Below are 25,405 nucleotides of genomic sequence, written 5' to 3'. Positions count from 1 at the left end.
GTAAAACTAAAAAGAATTACTGGTTATTATAATAAGACTCGAGATTTTACAACGTCTGATAGACTCTACTTTAATCCAATAATTCCTACTAATTCCAATTAATTCCTTTCCAAATAATGTGCATTTTTTAAATAATCCTGTCACTCTATAACTAACATTTTAGCCAAATAATTTAATAGAAAATTCTTAAACTCTTCCTTAAAGATTTTAAAGTTTTTATAGATATTGTTAGATGTTTCGCTTACTTTCTTCGCATTGTGTATGTTCTTATTTCTTTTTTAAAAATGAAATAATAAACGCGCGCGTTCTCAATTGCCATTACACAAATAATGCCATATAAAATTAAAGAAGAATAAAATTTTAATTACCACGTTTATTTTACAACAACGCGTAATGGAAGGTAATCAAGAATTTATATGCTATGTGCATATTCCTGTGAAAAATTAAAAGTATAATTTCTCGTGATTGCAGGAAGAGAGGAAATAAAGACGTTTTATTGGCGATAAATATATTAAATTGATGCATATTATACAATATTAAATATTAAAAGCATACGTTTTATGTATTATGATTGTTTTTTTTTCTTCTAATTCATAAAACATACGTATACGTATTTTTCATATAAATTTTTACGAGAAGACTGGAAATATATAAAAACTAAATAGATAAGTATAATTATATGAAGTAGAGAAACGCGCATGTTGTTCAGAAACCTTTCAAACCCGGTTTTCGTGACATGTCTGAACTGTTCGTGCACAGACATGTCACGAAAAATCGTCGAAATGAATACACCGCAACAATATTAATATTCTTCCCCACGTGAATTCGACAAAAGTATACAGAAAAGTCGTTATTCACGGTCGGCCGTTCCGCCAATATCTTTCCCGGCGCTGGCTAGTGCCGGATAACCAGAGAAAGAGGATCGTTTCGTAGCAATTATTCCCTGGTAGATTGCCGGCGAATTTAGTGGGAGAGTCTTTTTTTTTTTCTCGCGGTTCTCTAAACCCCCCGCAAACCGAGAATCGCCCGTAGTCACGCGAGGCCAGACGCGAAATCGTACAATGTCACGAGACGCTCCTGGCTTATCCCGGAAATGCACGGAAATCTCTTTACGGCAATGACTCGTGGCAGCAATGCCGTTGCACTCACCCGCTGAAATTTGTCTTTCCCGTTGGCATCAACGGCGGGCTCTATATAACGGGATATAGAGTGCCCAAGGCACCAAGGAATATTTCACGGCTAGATGAAAAAGTTTAGAACTCAGTCTTTCAACATTATCCCTCGGAAATATCGAGCACGAAAAACAAAGGTTATTCCTGACGAAAGCTGAGTTTCGTTTAAGCTTTCGATTAACGAGATATCTGATGAAACCATGTTATTTTTCTTTTTTCCCAATCCGATTTTAATTTAATGGACATCCCAATTACCAGTGTACGTGCCCGCGCAAGTATTATATAACGTTTATTTAAAACATTCACTCTCATGCGCCTCGCGAAGTGCAGCAAAAATATGTACCCGCTCGCATCTCTAAATGGATCACCGTGTATCTAATATTTCACTGTCCGTAACATCGGTTCGTGGGCCGAGCGTGTTTTATGGTTTTCAGAGGTAATAGCTTTGATCGATCGTTCCGCGCTCCCCCGACCGACTTTCCCGTCGAAGACGAAGCGGCGAGAGTGGGATTCCCCTTTGCATGTAGAAATCCTTCCTGGTAATTGAAACTTACCTGCAATTTAAGGGTCCTTCGCCAGGCGAGCATTTGGTGGGCTTGTGCCCGCTGTCTCGCTCTGAGTGCCGCTATGACCGACTTGGCTTCCTCCAGTGACGTCACTTCCACCTCGTTACTGTCCTTCATCGACTCGCCCGACAAGTCACTGACTCGGCGGCCCTCGTCGATGGTAGCCAATATACAGCTGTCCATCGACGTCTCGTCGAAGCTGCAAACAGAAAGTTGGCGCGATGAGCGACTTGCCATTTCACACTGCCTGACGAATCTTTTCGACCGAATTATTTTGGCCTGTTAAAATTCGCCGCCGAGTGAATTCCTTTCTGCGAATGTCAATAGCGAAATCGTAGAAAAATGCGATTACATAAAAAAATATATTATTTAAGATTACATTTAAGATTGTATATTTCTAAGTTATTTTCTTTATTACACATATTACCAGTAACTTTTATATATTTGACTTGTAGTTTCTACTTTTCTGTTTGTAATCGCATTTTAATATTACCTTCCTTAATAATTAGTTAACTTTAAATATGTCAATTCTAAAGTAGGATTTAATTAAACCTACTTAAAATATAGTCAAAACAGAAATTGCAGATCGTGTTCAAACTTAATATCTCTATGGTTCAAATGCATGTGTAATAACGTACAGTAATAATAATAATAAGGAATTTTCGAGAACAATCGAAACGCTGGAGGACGATGTATCTTTTCCGAGCGATTGCTCGCATACTTCGGTGGTATATCGCGAAGAAAAAAAAAAGTTCGGTAAGCTCCCCGGAGAGGAAAGGCGTCATTCGCGTTCGAAAACGAACCTGCGTGATTTGCTTGGATAGCTCTCGCGTTTGTGTGCGCCGCACTCCTTCATTTCCTTCTCATCGGCATGAATCATCCGGCCGTACAACTATATGAAACACAACACGGAGCCATAGCGCACGATCTCATGTAATGGTAACTTATCCTAATACCGAGAAACGCGATCGGCAAATAAATCAGCGATCCTGGGAACGATAGAGTTCCGGCTTAATAAAGCTTGACGATCAAACTGGTATGAAACCGCGGTACCGCATGAATGATGTACGTCGAGTGTTATTATTTCTTCTTATACGTGCAGCGTACAATGGAAATATAATGGAAAAGCAACAAAAAAAAAAAAAAAAAAAAAAGGGGGAATGGAAAGCCTTCGTTGCAAGATAACGATTTACAATCAACTTTCGGCAGACCTATTCTGATCGGGGAAAAAAGGGTACGGTTATGACTCACTGTGGGGCCCATGATTAAATAATCGAAAATTGCAATTAGCTATTCTATCTGTTTCAAAGATTTTTAAGTTATACTAGTCAAATCTTTCAATTAGTTCCGTCGAAATCCAGTTACGCCAAGATCATTTTTATTAATTGCTTAAATAAGGCACTAATCAAAATATTAAATTGTTTAACTATTAAAAAAAAACGGTCAAAGTGTTTCTCAGAGTAATAAAGATTCCACATAAATGTATTTTTTTCTCCTTGGATCGCCCTATATACTTCCTTCATACCGTCAAATGCATTTGTTCCGTGTTTACTTTTTTCCTTTACGCGATTGTGTGTAACGACGTACCGTGTATGACTTATCGCGGCGTGGTCTGATTCATCGAGCGAACCGTTGGCGTCCGCAAAATAAAAAGTATCCAACCGAATTACGTTACAGCTGTTACGCCGTGAGGCCGGGTACACGTTCGCGAAATGGAACGTCTCTAAAAATCGAAATTGCACGGAAACTTTAGCGCTCGCGAGAGAACGCTATAAAAACGGTCTGTGCCATATCGAGTCCCTACGCGACTGATATCGATCTCTATCTAAAAACTTACGTAGCAACATGCATCGAACGCTGTGTATATATATATATATATATCCACCGCAATTCCGTACACAAGACGGAAACACATGCGGCTGAAGAGTCCATCGCGTTGTTTGCCGAAAACATGAAGCTCGCCTTCGATCAAAAGCAACATGTCGCGGCTAGAGTCCGCGCGATAGATTATCTTCTCATCGATAGCTAATGGATCTCTTTTGAACCGTGGCTTTCGGTCAAGAACCTTTGGAAATCGCCTCTTATAGAAGACTGCAGCAAATACATAAATACAGAAGTGATTTCCACTTGTACTCGTCGGAAACTCTCGCTCCGCGAATATAACTTCAGAAGCAAGATCTTAAAATGGTACATAATCTTTGGTCCTGCACACAATGAAGAAATATTGAATATTAGGAATAAGAATTAGAGTTTTAAGTTTCACTTTCTTCAATAAACATTACAGATAAGTAATAAGTTGTGCTTTGTGTCTTGTATGACACGTTAATGTCTTATATTTTATTTGTATCCAACGTGCATTATGTTTCGTTTTAACGTTCATTGAGAAAACTAATTACAAAACTTGAATTCTTATTCCTAATATCTAATATTCCTCTATTGTAAATAGAGTCTTATAAAATTTTTACAACTATTTCTTCAATTGTTTTTTCTTAACCTTTAGGGATATAATCCCCATCTGCAATTGGTGTAGCAAGCCGTAAGCCATAAGAAATTGATCAATCGTAACCGAATGTAATTTCGTAATGTAACAATCGACTGTAGTCGGTCGGATTCTTATGACTTAAGGTTTAATGCACCTATTGCGGACCAAGACTTATAAGATAATTCACGTAATAAGAGATGCGATTTTTAATGGAAATCGAGACTGAAACAGCTTTTTTACTAAATTTCTTAAATAATTCTGTAGCAAAACTAAAAAGATTTTCTTACAACTTACAATACACTTAAAAAATCTAAAACGCACAATATTACAAAGCGCTTTTAACGCGAAACTACCGTCTCAAGCGCTGCTTCATTTATAGTTTCGCTCTTAGTTTCAACTTCTGAGACTGCATTATAGTACGAGACAAGAAGAAAATGCGCGTCTCTCGTCGTAAGCTACTCCACGACACACCTGGAGCTCTGCGAACTCAAAGAGAGACAGTTGCGAGAGTTTCCTTGTTAAAGTCATTCCCGGTCGTTGCGCATTCATTCCGATCGAACGGGAAGAGAAAACGGAGGTAGATGGGCGAAACTGTTAATGCCCGTAATCTGCATAATGAGCGGAGAGAGGCTAAATCATTTACAGATTTATACGCGATCTATTTCAACGGCGACGACGCGTATTTATGAAAAACATTTTTCCGATTCCCTCTCCATCCTCTCCCTCTCTCTTCCTCTCTCTCTCTCTCTGGCCTCTACTAATTAAGCCCGGATAAATTATGCATGAGTCGTCCGGCTGAGTCATGCCGCGCCGTGAATTTGACGTTTTCCCTCTCGGAGGGCATCGATCGTAGGGTAACCTGCGTGAGAGAGAGTACGGGGATCGGAAACCCCCGCGGTGAGTATGATAGGAAAGGCGCACCGTTTCCGCCAGGTAACCCCGAGAGCGAAAACCACCGCTGCGATATAAATGTGTTTCCGTCGCGGGCAAAAATACCGAAATAATAAAATAGCAAAACGCAATATCCGCGCGCGCGCGTGAAAGTCTAAAGGATGACCGAGGGTCGCGAGATATTGCGATCGACACGAGCTACGATTATTATTGCGGTCATTACTCCGCGGACGTATTACGAGAAATTAATATGTTTAATTATTAATTGTTATTTATTATTATTATTCATTACTCTCTTCGCGTGCGCAGTCGGGGGCGTGGTTATTAAAATGTATGGATTCACCGTCGATTATTATTTCTAATTATCGAAATACTTTGGAATTGTTGCCGCGCGAAATTTATCGACGCCGGAAATCATTTACTGACGGTCGTTATTTATTACGGCTATCATTACGGGAGAGTTGAGAAATTCGTTAGCACATAAAAGTGACGGCGGTTTGAAAAGTTTTACCGTACACGTGAACGTTTTATTTCATATTTTGCATTCATTATTTAATAACTCCATGGTGGCTGCGGGCTATTTAGTTTTCAGCAGTGTGATATGGTAATTTTATGATAATTAGCCGCACTCGGGGAATTGTTAATTCATTGCAGTTTCTCCATTGGACGTTAGAACAATATAATTGAGTAATCAGAGACACGTTGCGAAAATTTTGATTTAAATAGTAATCTTCCTTTTATAGAAGAACATCGCTCCAAAAAAATATTCCAACTCTTTTTGTTTTATGTCTGTAATGCCATCTTTAGTATTATTATTATTACAGTAAACAATAGCGAGAAATGATCCTTAATTAGACTCGTAATTAAAGTACTGTTGGAAAATGACAGACTCGTCGGGTCTTAAAGGTCCGCAAGGTTTCCGGATAATACAACAAAAGATTAAATCAAAGCGTGTTTTTCCTACGAGCGGCAATGGCAAAACGGAGGGTGCTCCCGTAAGTATCAACCGTGATCTCTGTCACTGATGAATATGGGGGACCCCGACGTCGCGCCTCGCTCTTCTCCGGAGGATTAATTCGAGTTGGCCATTGTGCGGGGCTGGTCTCGCGATACGCGGCGTCGCCCTGAGGGGGTCCAAACATCTGAGGTGGGTTCTCCCTGTATGTAAATATTCCGCACGCGGTATTTCACATGCCGCGCGCACACACGTACGTAGAGAGTATGCACCGATGCGTGAATACGCATATACGATGGCCGTGTACACGTATACCCATATATCGATTGTGCGTTGCGGCCAGGTGGATATCGTACTAGCACGAATCCATGCACACGCGCGTCCTGGAGCGATCCGCGTGTATACACGCAGACGCACCGCAGAAATACCGGACGCTCCGGGAGCGCGGATAATGCTCGACAGGAATTACAGTCAGGTGGCGTCAAACACGGAGAGTGTCGTGAAACCGCATATTGCCGCTTAGGTCGCCGTCGAATTGCCGATGCCGAACCGACGTGTCCGCAATTGATCCGGCGAAACGGTAATTTCTGAGCGACATAAGCCGTAAATAAAACCGACCGTCAAACACAGATAAACTTGTGCCTGAAAAAGAGACGAATTCAAAACGAGTGATATTGTATTTTTCTAAAAAAAAAAAAAAAAAGAGTAAGTAAAAGGACAAATATGTGCAGATGACGTGAAAAGTCTGTATGCAATAAAATTTAATAATCTCGAAAATTTATCTCAAACAGTCGGCACAACAAATAATAATGTGATATTAAATAATATCTGCAATTAAAAATTAACGCAATGCGCATAAATCGCGCTGCGGCCGCGATTCGTTAAGTAGCGTAAAATATATTATACATATATATTTGTAAAAAGAATTATATAATTACATTTTGTTGGAATATATTCAATAAAATTAATTCCGTTACATGTGCAGTAATTGCCTCCGTCAATTAATTAGTGGTATAAGATGCGCGTTACAATATCTTTTTCCTTTTAATTTGCTTTTAACTTACTGCTTTAATTAGGTTATTTTATGATTAATTTAACTTCCCGATTATAATGCTTGATCGCTTGATTTCATGCTACCGTGTACGGTTGCAAATCGAGAAACAGGTGCGGGTTGTTTACGCCGTGATATATCGAATGCAAATAGTGGATTGCTAAATTAACTCTAGCTCGAATATTTGCAGATACGACTAGCAGATGCAGGTGTGCATCCAAAGACCGCTATCTTCGGTTATTACCGTGTTGAAGCTATAACGGGTGTCTTCGATAACATTACGTTATACCATCGGACGATATACCTAACTCAGGAGGTTTCGATGGCTAAATTAGCGACCAAAAATATCGAGAAATTAAATACAATAAAACAATAAAATATAACAATATGTAAATTACTAAATTAGCAATAAATTTAACAGACCGTACATTTTTAAACAGCTTTTACAGTGTATTCGCATTCGCGGAAGTACTTTTCTATGTCGCAAGAAGAGAAAACTTTTGGAAAACTTGTGAAATAAACCGCCGGCCAAGTAATGAGGTTAAATGAGGATTAGTACGCTAATTAAGTTATATTCCATTCAAGTAATACCGACTCGTCTCTAGTAATACTTCTTCTCAGGTCTGCGAGATTTATCTCTCCATCCTGAGTAATCTTCATTGAGATAACTTGGTTCTTTGGAGAGAGACTTTATATTCAACAACCATTAACTACTATCGAGATTTTGTAAATATTGGAGCGACATAACCCGCGTTATCGAATACGTGACATCAAGCTGGATTTTCCTTTTGCGACACTGTAAACTTTAGTGAATATCGAACATCGTAATATTACGTCTCTCGCTTTGCATCGACGTGAATAAACGTTAAAATTATCTCCTAAAATAATCTCACTCTATTTGTAACGTGAGCTCTTGCGATAAAATGTATATAATATGAAATATATTATGTCTAATATAAAATGTATCGTCGCGACAACGATGATTTATTCATATATGTGATTAAATAAATACCGAGCTGCAGAAAAGAATGTGTAAAATTACATCGTGTACGAAACGATATGTCTCTAATTAGATTCCTTTGTCTTTTATAAATCTATTCCACTCGTGAGTGACTCGGAAAAACTGTCCCTAAAAGGACACGGATCATTGATTTTTAGTTATGAATTATCAAAGAAGATCAGTCACCATGATTTGAAGGTGTAATTAGAGTGACGCGATATCCCAAGCGTAATAAGCAATTGTATAGAAATTTCTATATTCAAATGTTATTTTAAAATTGAATGGTTAATAAAAAATCGTACGAAGTACAAAAAACGATCAAAATATTATTCCACAATTGTATATAAATATCAATACTGTTGAATTCAAATTTAATCTCATATTATGTTTTTAATAATTTAAATTGTAATTTAATTACAAATTAAAAATTTATTTTAAAGATACAATTTTTTTTTAAATAAACACGCAGGAATATCTTCGAAACTAGAACAGAAGAAGAATCTATTTTATCTAGTTCGAAGCGTTTCCTCGTTCATGCATCTTCTTAGTTATGCGTAGAAAAAGTTCCAAGTATCGTGATAGTTCGCGCATGAGACGATTTTATGGGCCCGGGAAAATTCGAGCGCCAGCTGATGTACTCTTAATAAATCTATCTAATAATTCAGCACGCCAGCGATCTCGCAGTAATACGCTGCAGACCTGTAATTCATACTTGCGATCAGGGAAATTGAATTTGCGCAGGGAACGACGAAGTTTGACAAAGAGACCTTCGTGAATTGCTACAATTCATAACCAGAGCTATCTGCCGATAACGTGGCCGACGACGTTACACAGCGGTAAAATTTATTAAAATGACAAGTGGAGGCGAAGATGGCAGCTCGGCATGCTTCGAAACTAGCATGTAGCGTTTGAAGAGGACATTTGGTCTTAGTCATAAAATTCTTGCTGCTTATCCCTTAGCTAAGCAGGTGCAATATACATTTGGCATGCGCCACGCAGGTGGATATTGCATTTTGCACGTCTATATAATATACAGGCTATTCTGAGTCACCCGTACCTTTTAAAATAAGGGGCAGTATTTATTATCAAAAAATCCCAAAATTTTTATAAGTAAATATCAAATAGTAGTATTTTCAACTTTAAATTCCGAAATAAACCATTCAAATAGGATGTTAAATACTCTAAATGTAATATATACTTTTGTTGCAAATTCGGGTTACACGCAAAAAAACTTTTGTTTAAAATAAGTTTTCTTGAAATGTTTTCATTAACCTTAAAATAATCTTAAAAGCAAACGTGATGAAGAAATAAACTTAAATTAAAGGTTAATGGAGAGATTAACAGCGTTAAGAAATCAAAGTACTTTTGGACAGTTTTATATAATGCAAGTTTTTTTTTAATAATAGTAACGTTGATCTTGATTTCTTTTTGTCTCATACCAACCGGGAGCAGTAAATAACCAAAGTCATTACAATCGCAGCAGTAAAATAGCTTTTAGAAATATCCCTCCGTAAGAGGGAAGCGTTTCCTCTACTGCAGAAGGGATTAGAGCGTAATATGATTCGTTACGGGCCCTCCAGAATGCATTCTGCTCTCGTTAGAAACGCAGAAAAATTTAAGCCGTAATAACGCCGATGAAGTACGCGCACCGACTTCCGCTGAATTATGTGATGGAGTGGATGGAACGGGGAAACGGGCGTCGGAGACATTGGCGAGGCCAAAAACCGTAACCTCGCGCATCGGCACATAAATTACAATTTCTCAAGGGTGAAATATAATTTCTGTCCCGCTCGCCCCTCCTCCCCCCCTCTCCGTATGGCAGGAAAATAAGCAGCTGTCGCCTCGATGTACGGCGTCGCCACGTTGGTCTGCCCAAAATTGGCGTAATTTCGACCGCCCTATCGTCCAGAAACGATAGCATCTGCCGAATACGCCTGTGACCGTTAAGAGATTCTACAGGATAGATATACGCCTGCGTATTTGCAAGACACGTTGCATGATGACCGTACGCAGGACGGGATGTAAATTTGTCTTCGCGTAAAGTCAGCCATACATCACTGTCTTTGCCCACACCTATACATCATTCCGCGACAATAATATGCTGTTGTACCTGTCCCCGTGACTTGATTATAAAACTCGTATGGAACTCGTGTGAGAAGCTATACGTTTTACCAACTCGGACATCAAAGTATTAATTTTTTTTACTGATTATTAGAATATCTTTGCAATACAACAGCGGCGTATCATTCTTTTCCATAGTCTCTCTACGGATTTAAAAAAAATAAGAATTTACTTAATTGTTTCTCTGTAAAACTAATACAACCAATCGGACTTCAGGGAAATAATGTGCCATTTGCAACAGCGGACGTTGAGATAACGAAGAAATGTGCAAGATCCGTAATGAAGTCAGCTCAATAACGATTTTTAAGTACATCATTACAACGTCAAAAGGACATTCACTCCACGACTGTAGTTAAACTATTAGTGCCGTATGTTCTAATTAGAGAGTAAACATCAATGAGTTACGAGAGCCAATTCGCCAATGTTACTAGCAAGTCAGCTATGAGAGTAAATATCGTAAAGCGACGAGCCAAGCGGAAAACAGGAGGCATCCGTTCTGAAAATCGATACTGGAAGCTAATCAAAACAAAACTGCATATTGGAATAGGCTATTCTATAGTCTACACGGTAAGTTAGTCCATAAAAAAGTTTCAAAATATCCCGAAAAATATTCGAGAGTTACCTTGTTTAGTTTTTTTAAAAAAATATTGTTACATGTTACCTCGATGTTGCACTATCGGAAATGATAGTATCAACATAAAGGAAAAAGAAGAGAACGTAAGTGGTCTTTCATCATCAAGAATTAAATCACTTTTGATAATTTGTCAAAGAGAGGTCGTAGCAAAGGACGCGCGTCTTCCAATAGACACCGCGTATAAGACATCGGATGAAGGCCTCGACATTCGGCTAACATGTCCCGTAAGATTAAAGGGTGGAAATCTGGTATAAAGGATAAACCTCGTAAAGGGTAGAAATGTGGTCACCGCCGCGCGGCGTACCGGAGTGCATTTTAGCTTTAACGGATCCGCCCGCCGGAAACGACAAGTACGGTCCACTTACGGTGCTGCCCGGTCCGTGTGTAGACACCGTTCACATTACCGTAAAGGTGCGCTTGCACTATGCGGGCACTAACGAATGAGACTTGATTTAGGCGACGGGTTAACGATCGGCACTCCTCGCAGTCCTCACATCAAATGCGCAAATCGCGCAGGCAGAGAAGCGGGGACCTGGCGTAGTAAGCTTGAAAGATCGTAAGAGCTTGTAAAGCATTCGGGAAAGCTCCAGGGAAATTGAGAGAAAGACGAGGGAACTTTGCAAACTTCGCCTGCGTCGCAATTCTGATAGCGTTCGATCGAATTTATTCCACCGAAACGTTATCGGAGTCACTCTACTCCTTTCAGTCGCGCGCGATATAAATATCAAGGATTATAATCTATAAACATATATACAGAATATTTATTTACAGATATTGGAAAAATACTTTGCATCGACATTTCACAGCAATACGCGGAGACGCGACCTCTTGCAGAAAATTCGCTTAATTTTAGGCATCATGGAATATTCTGTGCAAACGCATCCTAAGGGCATTGTCGTTACGATCACTGCCGTCACTACGACATGGCGGATACAAGAGAAGAGAGGAAGCCGGCTTGACTTATCGCGCGTGGTAACCGGGATCGAGCTCATATCCGGTTCCTGCCGTATGCGTATCCTTCCTTGCCTTATTCACCTGCGTCACCTTTGCGAATGGTCACGTCGCGTCCGGGCTTTACGCCCGGGCCCTTCCAACCGTTAAATGAGCGGACAAACAATCGATGGGCCCGCCCTAGCCCCCGATGTTAACCCCTTTACAAATACAGCGCTATCGAAACAGTAGCGTATGTACCTATACTACCTTCGTATCTGCTAAACGCTGGCTGAAACAATGGGACCGATACGAGATTGGCTTTTTGCCACGGCCTACGGCGTTGTCCATTGTTCCGCCGCACGTAACACACACATGCATATGCATCGTGTGTGCAGACAAATAAATGTGCACCGAAAGCATCGCGATTTCTTCAAACTGGCGGCCGCGATGCCACAGGTTGAAACCTGCGTAAACGGATTTATGAAGCGTAAAACACAAAATGATAGCGCGAATTACGTTTCGCTATATCGAAAAGACAAAGTTGTTTCTAAAGAGAGAGAGAGAGAGAGAGAGAGAGAGAGAGAGAGAGAGAGAGAGAGAGAGAGAGAGAGAGAGAGAGAGAGAGAGACCTAATTCCCGAAAAACAATTAAGAATAATTAATTTAGTCGGCGAACGAATCGAAATGAGGTATTAACAGGGAGGATAATTTGCAGTACAATACCAGAACATTGTTAACAAATCCTATAATCCTATAGGAAGTGACCACACGGCGATCCACACAACAACCAATTTTCATTACGATGCGGTAATACATTTCGGCTTGCCATTTAGGCTGTGTTCGAGTCCTAGCTAATTATACTCGGCTTGTGTACAATCATCAACAGAAATCAATAACACCTTGTCATAATATCGACCTCCGGTCATATGCATACACTTACGGTGTAGGGTTAGTCCAGATGTGATACCGGGATAAACGTGACGTCGCCCTACTGTTTCTAATAATAAGACAAACGGGCGCATTATCGAATCATTAAGGTATTCTAGTTAAACAACTTAATCTTTTGGTTAGTGTTTTGCTCAAATTAAAATTATCTTTGTGTAATCTATTAGACATCGACGAAACTAATTGAGAGATTTGACTAGAGAGTGTAACTTAAAAACTTGAGAGTGTAACTTAAAAATCTTTGAAACAGATAGCATGGCTAATTGCAATTTTTAGTTAATACAGGATTGATTTGAAACGAATAAACATAAAATTAAAAGGTTACGAGCAATCCAAATAATTCGATTACTTAAACGCGAGCCCCAAAGTGGGTTTTTAACCATATATTGGGAAAACTATATTTTTCCCAGGAGATAAATATTAATTTGACTCTATAAAAAGAAGTCACGTAATTCTGTCCCGCTATCCTGTCATTGCTGTCGGGCTTCCACGATAGGCAAACCATGTTTGTCAATTCGCAGGATCTAATATCGGCTTCATCAATTAATGCGATATGATAGATGATATTTCCCGCGTTGCGCCGATCAGTTTGATCGCTCTTAACAGTTTGCTAAATTAATTTGTCTAATTAATCGTCCCCCGTGCGTGCACGCTCGTCGTAATTAGCAGGCTGCGCGAATTGCCGGCCGGCCGCCGCCGGCGCGGCGCGCGCGAGGCAAGAGAGCCCTGCGTGGATAATTTACCGAGTCATTTCGATGGCTCGTAGTACGTTTAATATGGACCGATGCCTGATTGCGAGGGGCATATTAACGGGTTATTAGGCAGAACGCGATAAAGGCGCGGCCTAACGCGCAAATTGCTCGTTCGCGTGTCGTCGGTCAGTACTCTCATGCGAGTGGCGGAGGGAAGGGGAGGAAAGGAGGAGAAAAAGAGAAGAGCCGAGAAAAAAATTAAATTACACACGAAAACAAACACACGAACGAATTGGCTTGTGCCGAAATAAAGCCTCGCTTTGAATTTCATGATGCTGACGTGATTTCGGTGATTAGCAGCGCGAGATACTCGCGTTGCGCGAATCAACGGAGAATTTGAGAAAGAGATGGGATTTTTCAGCTTACGGAAACTTCGAAACGTCTTGTCGGTGTGCGTCGGAAACCCTTCGATAAAATTGCGAGAGGATTAGATATTTCCATTAGCCGGCTGGTATTTTATTTATTTGTTTATTTATCCAGGAAGGGATACACCGCGCTTGCACTTACACAGAGAGAGTTGCGAAGAAATAAACAAGTAAACTTGAAACAACTATACCCGCGCTCTCTCCAACTACACGTTCCTTTTCCCTCTCGCGACACCTGGTTCTTTAGATTCTTCAGCTGTAATCGTCTTATCTCGCACCACCGACAATATCCCTTACGACTGTTCCGGACAGCGGCAAGAAGAGTTAACTAACAAGGAGAGTTGCGGTAACTAGTTGTAGGAGAACACGTGACCGTTGTGTGCGAGCATCGCTAGCGGAAAGCCCAGCTCTATCGTTCGACTAATCAGTGTTTAATTTGAGGTTCTAGAACCCGTAATCATATCTGATGTGTAACTTCTTGCCAATTTGCGGGCGGAATCGGATCTGTCTGTTCGGCGACGGGGTGGATGCGGTAACAAATCCGAGCGACAAATTTGAAGCAAATTTAGCTGCTTACTTGCCTCAACATCGGCAATATGTATTCTAACGAATTTAACGGGTTGTACGAACATTTTACATCGAATGAAGATTGTTCTACAAATGTGATTTCAAATCTTTTTTTTCTTTCTGCTTTGAGATTTATTATCCCATCGATCTTCGAAATAAATAAGATTTATGGTCGATAGCAATTTTGGATATCCGGAACCGAATCCCGCCTTGTGACAACAAACGGAAACGCCGTTAGCCAGATATCATTTTTTTTCTCCCCCTCGCTCCCGATCGGAAATTAAACTCGGCGCATTCAACCTGGAAAATAAGAGCGCGCCAGTCGTTCAACGTTTGCCGCAGAAATTAAGCCCCGCTCTCGCAACAATATCCACCGCAACTTCGCGCATTGTCGTTCGTTCGCGAAACACACACGCGAAAACGATCGGGTCGAGCCCGCATACAGGGCTTTGCAATTATCGCGTCCTTTGTCGCACGCGCCACGGCGGACAAAGGAAACACGGAAGAAATATCGCTTCGGGCGGGGCGCACGGCAACGGAAATTATGATGCTCGCTTTCAGCGATTGGCGAATTAACAGCAGCGGCGGGAGCTGAGGGGGAGGGGGGGGGGATAACATCGTCCACCGGTGTGTTATATCTTCCTCGGGGGGGGGGGGGGGGGGGGAAACCGCCGACAAAAGAGCGAATGGCTCGCGTTTTTATTGAGTCGAGCCATTGCTCGTAAGTTCCAATAGGATCGCCTGTCGATATCGCTCAACGATCGCAAAAAGGACACTCGACCATATTCGACTACATATATCTCGGAAGAGTAGGTAAGTATCTCTGCAGGCAGTGATATCCTCATTGATAATAATAATAATAATAATAATAATAATAATAATAATAATAATAATAATAATAATATTAGAACGCATATGTCTTTTGGATAGATTCATCATCGAGAGACTTTATTGCATTTGCGTTATTTTCGTTTGCTTTGTATACAATGAAATTGAATCGGATTTTAGATCAAAGTCTTACGTTTGGTCGAACCTTTTTCATCACAATTTATTTAATAATTTATCCGTGCACAAAATCTTCCGGTTAACAGAAGACCGTCACTCCTATACCCGATCGTTCAACTTTCTCTGCTTTCATCTGTAATCCGATTCAATCTCCAAGCCCGGACCTGCTTGCTATATCGTGATCGTAATATGATTACGATACAGAACGTTCGGTCGGGTATGTTACACGTACACACACGCACAAGCTGCATTTATGGAATCTTTGATCATTGTGGAGGGTCATTTTCTTTTTAATAGGAACGCTATTAACGGTTCATTAATAAATCGTATTACGGCCAATAAATCGTATCAATCTCCATGGCACGCGACAAATAAGCAGTCTTATTGCTCGCTTCATTTTGAGTAGATTTCACTTCGGATTACTTCTTAAGACAAGACGAGAACTAGAGGAGACAAATGCGGGATGTATTTCACCCCAAACAAAAAATTCAAACTACGCTCATTTTCAATACTTCTCTGATAAAAAAAACATCATTTATATACATCATCGTTTTCTTCATAAAAAAAAAATTGAAAATGCACTAATTAATTGTTAATTTACTGCTGATAGAGAAGATTGAGGCACTCGAGAAGTTTGAGGTGACGTTTCATCCCGCTTTTGTCTTTGAAGGTATAAACCAAATTCAGTTTTGTCTCCTACAGTTAATTTACATTAATTTACGACAAGTTCAAGCTAATATATGTAACGCTGAAGATTACAATAGGCCTGAAGAAATATTGATAACAAAAGAGACGTGAAAGCATGTAATCCGAGTGACGTACCCACAAAGATTCCATTCAGCGCGGGGAGGGGGGGGGGAAATGCTTTCCCCCCACGTGGTACACGTGTGAATTGCACGCGTAGAACGATTCGCGCGATCGTACCGCGGGGATTTACCTTCTTCTGTGCTCGTGTTAGAGCGGCGAGAGACGTGGTGCGGCCTCGACATGATTTGTCGCACCCTGCGCGAACGAAAAAGCAGATTGACGCCTCGTCGCATTACAATTCTCTCCCCTCCTCTTCCCTGCCTGCGTCGGGCTACGCTATATATATCCGCCGGGCATCGCACGACAGATAAAACATCATTTATTATATCAGAGAGCGCGTCGACCTCGGCCTCACCACGGCGCGGGAGGAGGATGCGTCGACGACGACGACGACGATTTCTTTCGTTCACAAAGGGTCTCGCGCGCGCGCGAGTGGTAGTAATCTCGCGCCGAGATGTTTCTCCTTCAATACGACGAAGCACGATCGCGCGTGATTCAACGCGGGGGAGGGTAAAAATTTGTCGCGGCGAAAGGAGGACCCCGGGATTTCTTGGTTCTTTATTGCGCGTCCGCGCATGACAGTGTGTGCACGAGCAATATTACACACAATCGCGAGGACAGGTTTCGCGAAATCAGCGGCGGATTTATGCACCCCCTTCCCCTATCTAAGTAAGCATCGTCGAATCCGAAAACTCTAACGACGTCCTCTTGTACGCGGGTACTCGAATAAACTGTTCGGGGCTCGATTTACTCGCGTAGCAAAAGCAACGGATTTTATTCAGAGACAAGCATGGTGGTTGAAATGTATCGTTTCAACATAACACCTGCATAATGTCTATTTTCAAAATAAATATTCTAAAGAGAGAGAGAGAGAGAGAGAGAGAGAGTATATAACAATTTGGGTAAGTGATACGTCGTGTTTTTATTAAACCAAAGCTCGCGTTTTGTGGCCGAACCATTTTTCAGATATGATCTCGTTTGTTTCAGAGTTTCTTTAATTCTATCGTTCCGTAATCGAGAAAGATAGACATGTTATTTTAAGCGGACGGGTACCGTCGTGGTTACACGCCTCACGGGTTCGAGCTTAAATCCGCCGCTGAGCCGGCAGTTAATGCGATCGCTGGCCGCAGAAATGAAAAGCAAAGAGACAGGAACGAGGCATGAAACGGGAGCAGATGAAAGGACAGATAACGAGAATTAAACATCGAGAGATTCCCGTGCCAAGTGCCGTTCGCTTTTACGGTCGTCAATCGATGACTCGCGCCGACACTCGCGACGCGTATGCGATGATCCGTATCCACGGCCTAGTGCTAATTAATCCCTTTTGTACGGCCGTTCTCTCATCCCCGTAACTCGTTTTTCACGTTCGACGGTTGGTTTATGCTCCCCCTGCGGAACGCGCGCGTCAGTGCTCGTCGAGAGGAATTTCGGCGAGTGAGATGCACTTCTTTAACCCTCTGATGCACTCTCGATATAGTAAATTTTCTAAAGCTTTCAAGTATCGCTTGAATACTACTTATTATACTCTAGTCAATTTCAGATCAAATTATGTAAAACACGTGATTTTTAGACTCAGCAAAAATTATGCATCAGAGAATTATTAAAATCAAAGCAATTATTTTGGTAATCAGGGGAAACGTAGTCGGGTATTAAGTTTTTAATTTAATTGCTTTAACATTATATGTTGTTAATGAATCAAAAATAATTTCACATTAAAAAGAACTCATGTTTATATAATAAAAGATCTATTTTTTAAATTTGTTTTGCAAATAAATATACATATACGGGATATTATCAATTCCTGAAAATTGTTTGTGGAGCGTTATTATCTTTAAAAAACCAAATTTGTTGGAAAAGTATCAAGTCTAGAGCAATGAAAATTTTCGCATTATAAATTAAATAAAACATGCCACATAGACTCGAAATGTGTGTACATATGTGTAAATATATTAAATATGCAATATTGTACTTTATTCTTCATCTACGTATTAGTAATAAAAAGCGTAAAATTACAAAGATAAAATATGTGCATTTAGCATTTCTTCTTTTTTTCTGGCTACGCTCATATTTTAAACGATAATATATTCTGAAATATTTATTAGCCCTCGAGCAATATATGAATCAGATGTCATAAAAAATATTTAAGATATTTTACTGTTCAAGGAGGATTCATTTCATTTTCTTTTTCATGCACACAATATAAGACACACTTTTCGCAAATAGAATCACCAACACCCAGGCCTGCTTAGTATTAATTTCACCCCGGGATTTTCAAGCTCCGTTCCAAGTACGATTCTAATACGGCTTGAATGAGAAAGGAGTCCAGCTGGATCGGACTCCTTGGATCCTCCAGATTGCGAATTCACCGCTAACTCTTTGACGACCGACGGGAGCAACCTTTCTGTTCTTTTCTTTTTCTTTCTTTCTTTCTTTCTCATTCTTTTAACTCGGACGACGGGGTTCCTGCACCGGGCGCAGGCTAATGACCGCGTGACTTCTTGCACCGGAGGTTTCTGGTGAAGGAGATGAATAGTCAATTCGGCAATAAATCAGCCCACCGTCGCTCGTAAGTTCCCATTTACACTCTCCTTTGTTGTAGCGTCCGCGCGCCACAAAACAGGCGTGGCGTGAGATGCATATTCGCGTTCGTACCGCGACGAGAGATCGTGGAATGTATTGTGGCGCTATTTTGCATGCCGGGCCAACGCTTAATTAGCGACTAACGAAGCAGAAAAAAAAAAGATAATAGTCAGCACGCTAAAATTATGATTATCCACTGAGATTTCGCCGTGAAGTAAAATTAGAGCGAAAAATATCGGGGCGAACGATCTCTTTAGTAAATTTTCTCAGGAAAAGGCACGATATTCATTTCATCTGATAAAATTTCTATTACACACAAACGCGCACACATATCTATATACAATACGCACAAAGAAGTTTCACCTTGTAAAATTTTCACGTCAATTTTTGTATAAAATATTTTCATCAATTACTTCATTAATAAAATATGTATATAATTTATATCTTTTTACAGACTTTTATAATTTACTTATGAAAAATGAAAGATGAAACAACAATGCATAAATTTATTAACATTATCGAATTATATTCATTTTCCAGTTTCTGGATAATTATATCTACAATAAAAGGGGAAGTGTAACATAGACTATTCATTAAAACATTACTCACAAAATCGTCCAATCAAAAAATTAGTAAAAAAATTAGCGATATGTTTTGCGTTGACCGTCGATCATCAAAGAGTTAATTTGTAATTTCATTATACAGCTACGTAGCTGTGCCAAATAATAAATGTTAAAAGCCCATTATTATAATATATAATAATAATCAAAGATAAACATCTTCGTTTACACTTACTCGAATATCTTCCGAAAATGTGACGTATATATAAGATCAGACTTTTGTAGGCTTTCATAATTTACATTTTGTATTCTACGCAACAAAGTCATTATTAGTGACATTTCTGAATGCAATCACGAGAGGAGTATTACCGAAGACGAATTACGGTGAATGATTTACTGTATAATTCACTAATTTTATCATTTTATACTCTTTTTTCCAGAAATAAACATCCAAACTGCTCGTAAAAACAGAGGGAGAAGTCATAAATATTTCTTTCGCGGAATATATCGATATCTTCAACATATGACATTCAATGTATATCGAAAAACAATTTGAAGATTACTATGAAACAAAAAGATTAGTCATGCAAGAAACCATTCGTCATAATCATTCTCGTATTGCTACTCCTCTCTGCCACACGTATCTACATACGTACTAACGATTTCTCGTATGAACATCTTCGTATGCTCAGAAAGCGAGTGCACGAGCCAACCGTATCACACGTTACATCTTCAAAAGATTACGTTATTATTGTCGCTTATTATCGAATCTCTAATTCGTATACTAATCTATCAAAGGTGTACTCATCTGTTCTGCATTCTGCGGGGACGATGCCTTTCTCTCCTGCTCGGCGACGTTTCCGAAAATTTCCGCCATGGCGGGCCGCCCGAAGGCACGTGGAAATAATTTATGAACGTATCGATCAAAAGCACTTTTGTCCCGTTTGCAACATTCACGACGTCATCGATCGTCTCTTTCATAATGCATGTTTTATGAGGATAGTCTGCGACAGTCTTCCGAAACTTGTACATCCCCGCGATTCGATCGCCCGCAATTTGCATAACAAACCCTTCTATTGAGGTAACAAAGAGAACCGACGATCAGACAGAGAAATCGCCGATCTCAGCAGCTTTCCGCGGATGTATCTTTTTTTTTTTTCTCTTTGCCGTCGACAACCATGATTAGCACGCACCGGGAATTTCCCAAAGTACACATTTCCCCGTACTGTATTAGCCATATTGTATCTGTTATGGACACGCTTTGAATATTTATAACGTGTTAGCATATTTATGGCACGTTAATATGAGTGGATTCAGACCGTACTGCAAACTCCCGTCGTGGGATAGAAAAATTCGCGAGCACTGCTTGAGAGAATTTATTCTTTTCTCCACGTTTCTCTACGCGCACGTGATATCTCTGGGGAGGGTGCGCCGCGGCGACTCGAGGAAAAAATGCGTACGCAAAAGTCCGCCAGCAAATCTTTTCCGTAGAAAGGAGAATAGATGTTTCCTTGACGCTTAATATTTTACCTTGTTTCTAGACTGAGAGTGTTTTCCGGCGACAAAAGTCTCAATGATTCATCAAAAAAGATGTATCACAAAAGATAAACGATACCGAAATTGTACCCCATAGCTTAGTTGAAGATTTTTTGCGAAAGGAACTTTTAAATAATATATATGATTTTTCACATGTACACAATAATAATCTGAAAAAAGCGCACCGTTTCACTATCTCTGGGAAAAATAGTTTTCTCAAAATACGTTCACGATTAAGTAACGAAGTAACTTGGATTATCCGTAAACCTACTGTGGGATTAATCCCAAAGTGAGTTACAACCGTATTTTGGAAAAACCATTTTTCCCAGAAAATAAAAATAATAATAAAAAAACGTTAACGAAAATGTAAAATGATAAAGTTCGCTCGCCGTGTAGATCCGTGCGCGATATTTCTCAGATTTTTTTTTTTTTTTTCGAAAGAAACGAGCACAGCTTATTCTGTCCGTGGAAGCACGGGCTCTCTAGGCGGGTCTCTCTCCTCAAGTACAGCGCAACTCAATGAGATGCAAACGAATATTGACGTTGAGTTTAACCGAATTTTCGAAATTGCATTCACACCACTTTCCGAGGCAAGGCGGACGCGCGAATAATTTTTATCGCGCGTATTACGGCCGTAAATTCGACAAACGCAAGGACGAGGGCAGGAACGGAAGGCCGATTTTAACAATAACCCGAGCGAGCGGCGAGCGAGCGCCGACCCCACCCGTTTGCACGAACGCGCAAAATGCAACTGCGAGCGGAATTCGCGCGGCAGCGGCATGCACATGCTTCTGGAGACCGAGCACGTGCCATCGATGAACGTAGGTATGTGTATGCGCGCGCGCAATTGCGACCAGACAGATAGAGATGGGTTCAAGTCCTTCGCAAGCAGTTTCCACACGCCACGTCGTCGAGGGAAAATTGCAATTGTAAAACCATTATCATCAAATTGAAGGCGCGATCTCGATATAATAAAAGGTACGGGACCCAATCTCAAAAAAAATAGCTTCTTGATATACAAGAAAAAGAATATTCTTGTTTTCAGAGAACATCTTTATTTTCGAAATATTAAATGTTGAATTTTGTATAGTTTTATCAAGAAAGATAGTACATTCTCATTATTCTCTCTCAATCATTCTCATATGCTAAGGGGAAGAAAATGTCGAAGGGGTAGAAAATGACAGTATCTTCAAGACAGTATCTTTAGACTCTTTTAACTATCATTATAAAAACTATTGTATTGTGTTTTTTGGATAACCATTATAATGTTAAAATAAAATTATATTTTGCTGAAATTGAACCCTAGAAGACAAATGCGGGATTTTTAACACCCCAAACAAAATTTAAATTACGCTGCTGAAGTAGCTAGGTAGATTTTCGGCACGGGCCAATATAATTCAGTTCGACTTTTTGGTAGTCGATCTGCGTATGAAAATGTACAATACCTCGTAAGTAAGAAGTAGTACAAAAAAAAAGAATTTGACGCGGGGTGCTGCTTTTGCTTTTTAAAAATTGTATGGTTAGTAAATTTCTTTTTATGTAAACGTGAATAAAATAAAGGGATTTGCTTACACGCTTTGAGTAGGAAAAAGGTTCGTACAATCTCATTCTTATTTTATTTAGAAAATAAGATATCCTCTTTCTCTTTTCGGTACCAGACTAAGCTTTTAAATTTTTTTCATAAGTTAATTCTTCTTTCGTACCGTTTGTTTTGTTGATAAGTTTTGTCTATTATTTGTGAACACAAAAAGTTCATTAAAATATAATTTAAATGTGAATTTTATTAGTTTCTTAATTGCTTTCCCCATTTATCACTTTTTGAAAATTTGCAACATTTATTTTTTCAGATAAATATATTACTTTTTGAAAAGAATGTTAAAATGCGTGCTTTGAAGTGTATTTACTCCCCATTAAAATGGCGTTTGAATTTCTAACTTTGCTTCATACATTTGTTGAGAAATTAGAATAATTTTTATAAAAACCCATTTTTTATCTTTTCTTTTTCTTTAAATGGATTTTTCAATACTTCTTTGACAAAAACATATACATATATATCAACATTTTGAGAGAGAGAGAGAGAGAGAGAGAGAGAGAGAGAGAGAGAGAGAGAGAGAGATGCGTATTGCCTCTGAACACAAAAAATTAGAAACTATAAGCATCGTTTCCTCGCGGAGGCAGAGATTCGAAAAGTTAGATGCGATAATAAATTCAAGAGAAGCACCGCCTTGGGACAAAAAACTTGCATTCTCCGTAAATGATGAATTTTAATTGATTTGATCCCATTCCTAGCGGTTGTGCGTGTGTGCGCGTGGATACGAACGCACACATGTATGTATACGATTTTGCGACCTTGCACCCAACAAAATCAAAACGGAAGAGAGAAAGAGAGTTCGCGGCTACACCGGAACGAATGATTTGTATCGCCGCACGATAACGAGGGTACGTTTTACAACTTTACATACGCGACACCACCCGACAGATTATCATCACGGTTCGTCGGGCATATAAAATACTTCGAAATGTTAATAGTGATCGCAGTGGATTAATCTGAAGTGTTGCGTACCGTGGATTAAAAGTACGATTTTATTCGCCTGTATAAAAACGAACAGTTGTACCCCATGCAAATTTTCACCATTTCATCAGTATCACGTAGAATAAACGAAGCAATCAATTAAACAAACATTCGTTGAAAAGGTTGTAAACATAGTTAATTATCGCGTAATTTAATTAATCTTTAACCTTAATTGCAAAGACAGGTTCTTTGTTAGTATCAGATTTTTCGAATTAAAATACATTTTTTTTTAAATCGTTCACGCGCATTACAAAGAGATCGATAACGAAGATCGCAATTTTAATTGAATAATGAAATTTCGTTATTTGTCCCTCCCTGAAATTTACCGAAGAAAAATTTGACAGCGAAGCTGACGAGAATACCCGCCGTTAAACTTATTTTCTTTCATCTCCGAGCGTGCTGTATATTGTACCTCATTATTCGCGCATCAAAGTCATTTATATTCTTGAGAATTAAACAAGCCTGATGGAAATACACCCTGATTCCTTCATTACGCAACCTCGACGTTGCTCGGTAAGAGCTCTCAGGATCTGGTAATTAATCTCTGTTGTACCACGAGCGGTCGGTCCATTTTTATCCTTATCGTCTAGAAACAGTATTTTATTCACCTTTTTTTCCTCCCTCCCACGTCGCCGCCCGCGATCATTGTTGTTGTTTTTCCCATTTTCCTCCGTGAATATCGTAAAAAGCGCAGCGAGCCGCCGTAGGACGACAGAGGGCGATTAATTTTACGCAAGGCGAGCGACGGAACAGGGAGCGAGTGCATAAAATACGATTCAATTGCGTGTCGCCGAGGAATCGCGAGCCGCGTGGGCTCAGGATGTATATGGGATTTCTACTTCTGTTAACGATATGAACGCGCAGCGAGGCGTTTACGTAACCTTGTTACGCGTACTCACAATAGTGATAGATAGTTCTTTCGAGAAATCAATTTTGAATAAAATTTATATTACTTTTGCTACGAAATAATCGATTTTTATGCGATTTTTTTTATTGATAGCGCGCGCGTGTGTGTGTGTGTGTGTGTGTGTACGAATATTAAAAACAATAATTTATCGAGCGAACCGTACAAGCGTTATAATTACACGGAGAACATTTTTTAGTAAAAATTACTATGTACGATAATACACATAGAGAAAGATTTCTTTGAATTTAATAAACAGTTTTGTTCGACTATTCCAAAGAAATATATAAAATAGTCTAAATAAATTCGTTTGAAATAGCCGAACAAAACTGTTCATTAAATTAAAAAAAATCTTTCTCTCTCTGTAGCTACTGACCAGAAATTTCAGAGAATTATATCATAAGTATTGTAAATACCATGGTAATTTGATAAAAAACATAGTAAAAATTTTTATAATTTCTCATTTGGTCTGCGTTTACTATTTACCATAGTAATTTTTATTACAAAATTTCCTCCGTATAGGATCGCGGTTTTTCGACGGAAATTTAATTTTCGGATTTATAAGAAAATTGGATTTGCGCGTGTCGGGGCTGTACGAACTGTGTACCACAAAGACGCAGACACAGTGCATATGAATTTCTAATTATCCAAACCGAGGACGTCCGATTCGATCGCTTCGCGAAAAGCTGTGTTCCATATGAAAAGATTTTTCCGGCGTTAAAGCTGATAATTAACTGGATGTACAGACAGAATAATTTTCCGTAAGAACTTTAGTGTTTTTTTTTTGTATCGGTGACGAAATTAAATTTTCGTGTTTTTTTTTAAATAATAGCAGTACACATGTTTGCAGCAAATTTTCAGCCATACCGGACGCGCATGTGTACGCACGGTCGAATGAGATATTATTGACAAATTAATTATGGATATGCGTGTGTATGATGGTACAGGCCGGCACGGTACATCCCCCATATGAAAAGTCACTGTGTGTGTATCGCACGAATATTAAAA

General features: G+C 39.5%; 1 protein-coding gene across 15 annotated transcripts in view; it reads right to left on the bottom strand.

The window, feature by feature from the left end:
- LOC105832536 overlaps positions 1-25,405 on the bottom strand; it is a 161,860-nt gene that overhangs the window by 3,407 nt on the left and 133,048 nt on the right. For 11 of the 15 annotated variants that reach the window (XM_028194622.2, XM_036283446.1, XM_028194620.2 and 8 more), the window contains 2 exons: positions 16,376-20,458; positions 1,727-1,937 (listed from right to left, as the gene is read on the bottom strand). In XM_028194622.2, the coding sequence (XP_028050423.1) occupies positions 1,727-1,921 (195 nt within the window). In that variant the 5' untranslated portion in view covers positions 1,922-1,937; positions 16,376-20,458. The other 4 variants (XM_028194621.2, XM_036283442.1, XM_036283444.1 and 1 more) reach the window with 4 other exon arrangements.

Source organism: Monomorium pharaonis, chromosome 2 (genome assembly GCF_013373865.1).
Source record: "Monomorium pharaonis isolate MP-MQ-018 chromosome 2, ASM1337386v2, whole genome shotgun sequence".
NCBI classification, from domain to species: Eukaryota; Metazoa; Arthropoda; class Insecta; order Hymenoptera; family Formicidae; genus Monomorium; species Monomorium pharaonis.
Note: the sequence above shows the minus strand (reverse complement) of the source record. Positions and strands in the feature narration are given on the sequence as shown.